Source organism: Abrus precatorius, unplaced genomic scaffold, assembly GCF_003935025.1.
Source record: "Abrus precatorius isolate BTA unplaced genomic scaffold, Abrus_2018 Scaffold7, whole genome shotgun sequence".
NCBI classification, from domain to species: Eukaryota; Viridiplantae; Streptophyta; class Magnoliopsida; order Fabales; family Fabaceae; genus Abrus; species Abrus precatorius.
This window is the reverse complement of record NW_020874417.1, coordinates 30846171-30850134: the sequence shown is the minus strand read 5'-3', so window position 1 is coordinate 30850134 and position 3964 is coordinate 30846171. Positions and strand designations below refer to the sequence as shown.

General features: G+C 30.9%; 1 protein-coding gene across 1 annotated transcript; it reads right to left on the bottom strand.

Annotated features, from left to right (window-relative positions):
• On the bottom strand, positions 1–1470 carry LOC113871772 (isoliquiritigenin 2'-O-methyltransferase-like). Its single transcript, XM_027508877.1, has 4 exons — positions 1037–1470; positions 593–906; positions 402–466; positions 1–294 (listed from the first exon to the last, which is right to left on the bottom strand). The coding sequence occupies exons 1-4, from the start codon at positions 1468–1470 to the stop codon at positions 1–3; spliced, it is 1107 nt and encodes a 368-aa protein (XP_027364678.1).
• Between the last annotated feature and the right edge of the window lie 2494 nt (positions 1471–3964).

The window sequence follows — 3964 nt, the reverse complement described above, 5'->3', positions numbered from 1 at the left end:
TTATTTGTAAAATTCGATGATTCCCAAGGCAGAGAATGCACGACAGGCAACTTGGAATCTTGAAAATCCAGAGAGCTTGCACAAAGACTCGTACCCCTTTTCAGTTCTCTCCATTCCACCATTTGTTATATACATGACGTGGTCAAGGGTGGAAACAAACTTTGCTGCATTCGACTCTGATGCTTCTGGTGTTATGAACTCCATCACAATCACCTTTCCATCTTGTGGCAGTGCATTGTGACAGTTCCTCAAAATGCTTACGCATTCTTCATCTGACCAATTGTGCAATACAGACTACATATAATGTAATTGGAGAAATTAGTAATCTTTTTGTTCACAAAATTGTCGGACCAATCATTCTCAAATTTGGAATTCAAGTGTGTCAAAAAATGTTTTCTAACCTTCATGACTATGGCATCACCCTGTGGCACGTAATTGAACATATCTCCTCCAACATGTTGTATCCCTTAATTTATGCAATTTTGGACAGTGTTACAGTCAATGCTTTAGTAAAAAAATGTACTTGCATGCATCACCAAACCAATGTAAAAGTGACGACAGAAATAAAAAACTAGGGAATGACAATATATACCTGTATAAGCTGGTGCTTTTTCAACAACTTGGGGCAGATCAAAATTGATACCCTTAATCGTAGGGTACTTGGAGATTATCATCTGTAGATTTTGGCCTGTACCCCCTCCCACATCAACCAGGGTTGAAACTCCTTCAAATCCCTTATACACTTCGAGGACCCTATTCATCTCTATGATGCTGATATTAGCCATTGATTTGTTGAAAATGTAATTCAATTTTGGATCCTTTTCAGTGCATTGGTACAAGGACATTCCATGAACCTTCTTGACTAGGTCCTTCTCAGTAGCAATAATTACATCCTTCAAATTGGGCCTGAAATGAAAGCAGCAAGCCAAGGTAAAATATAAACACTCGCTCAAACTAACCAACTTTGGTGATCTTACTAATAATAGTAATGTGTGTGTGTTGCTAATGATACTGTAAAGCAAGGAAAAGTAGGTACCAAACTTGGGACAGTGTGGGATAGTTGAGAAATGATGTGACTGTAGCCGCACATCCCTTACTTTCATCATTGACGAAGTACTTTCCAACAGGTGAGAGTCCATAAGATCTCTGAATGCTACCATCTTCATCGGTGTGAGTGAAAGAAGTGAGAAGAGAATAGCTTGCAAGTAAACGCAGCATGCGTTCAATCCTATTAGGCAAGTCTGTGTGTTGGTTTGGCAACATAGAAGCAATTTGTGATGCTGACATGGTTTCACCATTTGGGGTTCCCTTTGCTATTATGTCAAACAGTTTCAGCTCAACAGCAGCATTCAGTGCCGAAGGTAACACTTGAATAATGCAGAGTAACAAAGCATGAAGGCATGCCTCATCCTCTCCCTCTTCATTGGGAGACATTTTCACTGCAACATCACTTGTAGAGTAGGAACCCATATTTGCTTCTTCTCTCTCTTTAACTTGTTCTTTGCAGATGTGTTGCCTCTCTACTGCATTTGCTTTTTATAGCCAAATTTGGCTCTCAGTTGCACAAGACATTCACTGATTGATGTTAATTACAAAACTATAAAATATGAACTCGAGTAATCAGATATATTTCACGCGATATGCATGCCAGGATGCCAAAAGCTGACTCCGCATTGAACTTAATTAAATAAAGCGTAGATGAACTTGTGTAGCAAATGTTTCTCTATACTTTAATAATTATATCACTTTAATATAGTCTTCTGTTGAATATAACTGGTTATAAACATGCACGTGTAGCTGTATTACATTTAAATAATATGTTTGCTTGGAACTATCTGTATATCACTTTAATTTGCACTCATAACATGCAAATTATTTTGGTGTCGCTGGATTACAAATAAAGAATAATATCTTTGATGAGAAATTTCTGGACATTCTCATTTGTTCTGCGAATGTGGAATATTAGGAATCCGCCGCTTTTCACCGGTTCATGCATATATATGAAGCTTTCTCTATTTATAAATCAATCTATCATTAAATATAATAAAACTGAATGAGTTTGTTATTGTTAAATCCACGTCTCTAAGTTTAGTATTTTTTAAAACAAAATAATATGATTAAAACTTAATCTAAAGAAAAAAAATTCTCTTACGCAGTATTCAAGTAATATTATTTGAATTTTGTTAGGATTTTGAATGGGAATGAAAGTAATTGTAATCCGTCCATATTTTAGAGTGTTTTTATGATTTATTTTAATATGATTATCCTTTATTTGATAAAAATTTTACACTAACTTATTTATTATCGGCTATAATTAAGCATAAAGAGATTACCAATGTTATATTAATATTTTTTTTGTCACGGTTGAATGAAATTTTATAAAATTTAAGACTATATTCAATAGAAAGGGCAACTACGCTCCACAGCCTGTTTGGGAGTACTTCATGAACATGCATGACTCTGTTGAAGGTTATGCATGGTCAATATTATGAATATACAATTAATTTCAAAATTAAAATTTTAATCTAGATTAAAAATTTTGAAATTAACCCCAAATCATTATTATTTTTTAGATTCTACACTCTAATTAAAGAGTTCTACACTTGAAAAAGCAATTTTGATTTGGAAATTTTTGCCTAGTCAACTTTTGACAACTTGTAGAGCTGTTTTTTTAGAGTGAAGATATAGAATATCTTTTTGAAGTTTGAGTAAGTGATTGAGAGCGCTTTTTGGGGACAAGAACTCTTCTCATTTTTTTTTGTCGTAAGATTCCTCTAGTATACTCTCATTGTTTATTTTATTATAAGTAGTTAAATCTATAACTAGGATTACGGTGGATCCTTTGCACACTTTATATGATTTTTATGTCTAATGACAATTGTTATTTTTCTTTTTGATTGGTTTGCTCTAGCGAGATTATATTTATATGTTGAAACTTGATAACTCTTAACGTCTCATAATTAATTACATTGTAAATGATCGTACTAAATATAGCTAATGAAACTATATGGCAAAACAAGACAAAGAATAGAGTAGATCAAACTTTTTAACCAACAAAAATTTCTCTTTAGTTTGAGTAATAATTCATTAAATCATGCAATTTAACAAAAGAGAAAAAAAGAAAAGAAACAACAAAGAGTGGGAGAGACAAGAGAAATCTAGGGCATTTTGTGGAGAAGTATAGATAAATTAATCTTTATATCTTTTTTTTTTTGTTATAATAACTATAATGAATAACTAAACTTCTTTTAAAATTAGATGTAATTTTTAACTTGGATATATTTTAACAATTTATATATAATTTTTTATTTCTATAGATATTGGTGATTTTCATTATATTTCTAATGCTTGATTCTATTTAATTGATAATATCTTGATTTAGAATTCAAGAATTAGTTGAAAAGTAATCCTTAATTTTAAATTAAGTAAAATTTATTTAATATATTATGATAATAGAAATAAATCTCAATATATTGATTACTCTTTGATATTTTTTTCAATTCTAGAGAATTTATTGAAGAACCGATAAATAGTTATTTAAGAAATACTTTTAAAAACTTGTATAAGAAGAATCACTGTAAAAGAAAAATATGTATACATCTGCTTCTATAGGAAGGATTTATCTATATTAAGTCATTAGAATAAGGAAGAGAATGGATAATGAAGTCTAATCTTAATTTTTAATTCTTGCATTTTAACATTTTTAATATTGTATTGTGTTCATGCTCATTAATTTAAATTTTATAAAATTCAATTCATGAAAATATGTGCAACTATTTATATTTTTTTATTAAATATTTAATTAGAATAATAGAAATTATAATAATATCTATCTTATTATTAATTACACGATTAATTAGTTGCTGGCAGCAACTGTGAGCATATTTGTGAATATTTTGTCTGCGGTGAATTTGACTATGGTGGCTCTAGTGTTTGATTACAATCCTACCTTTGATCGTGGATG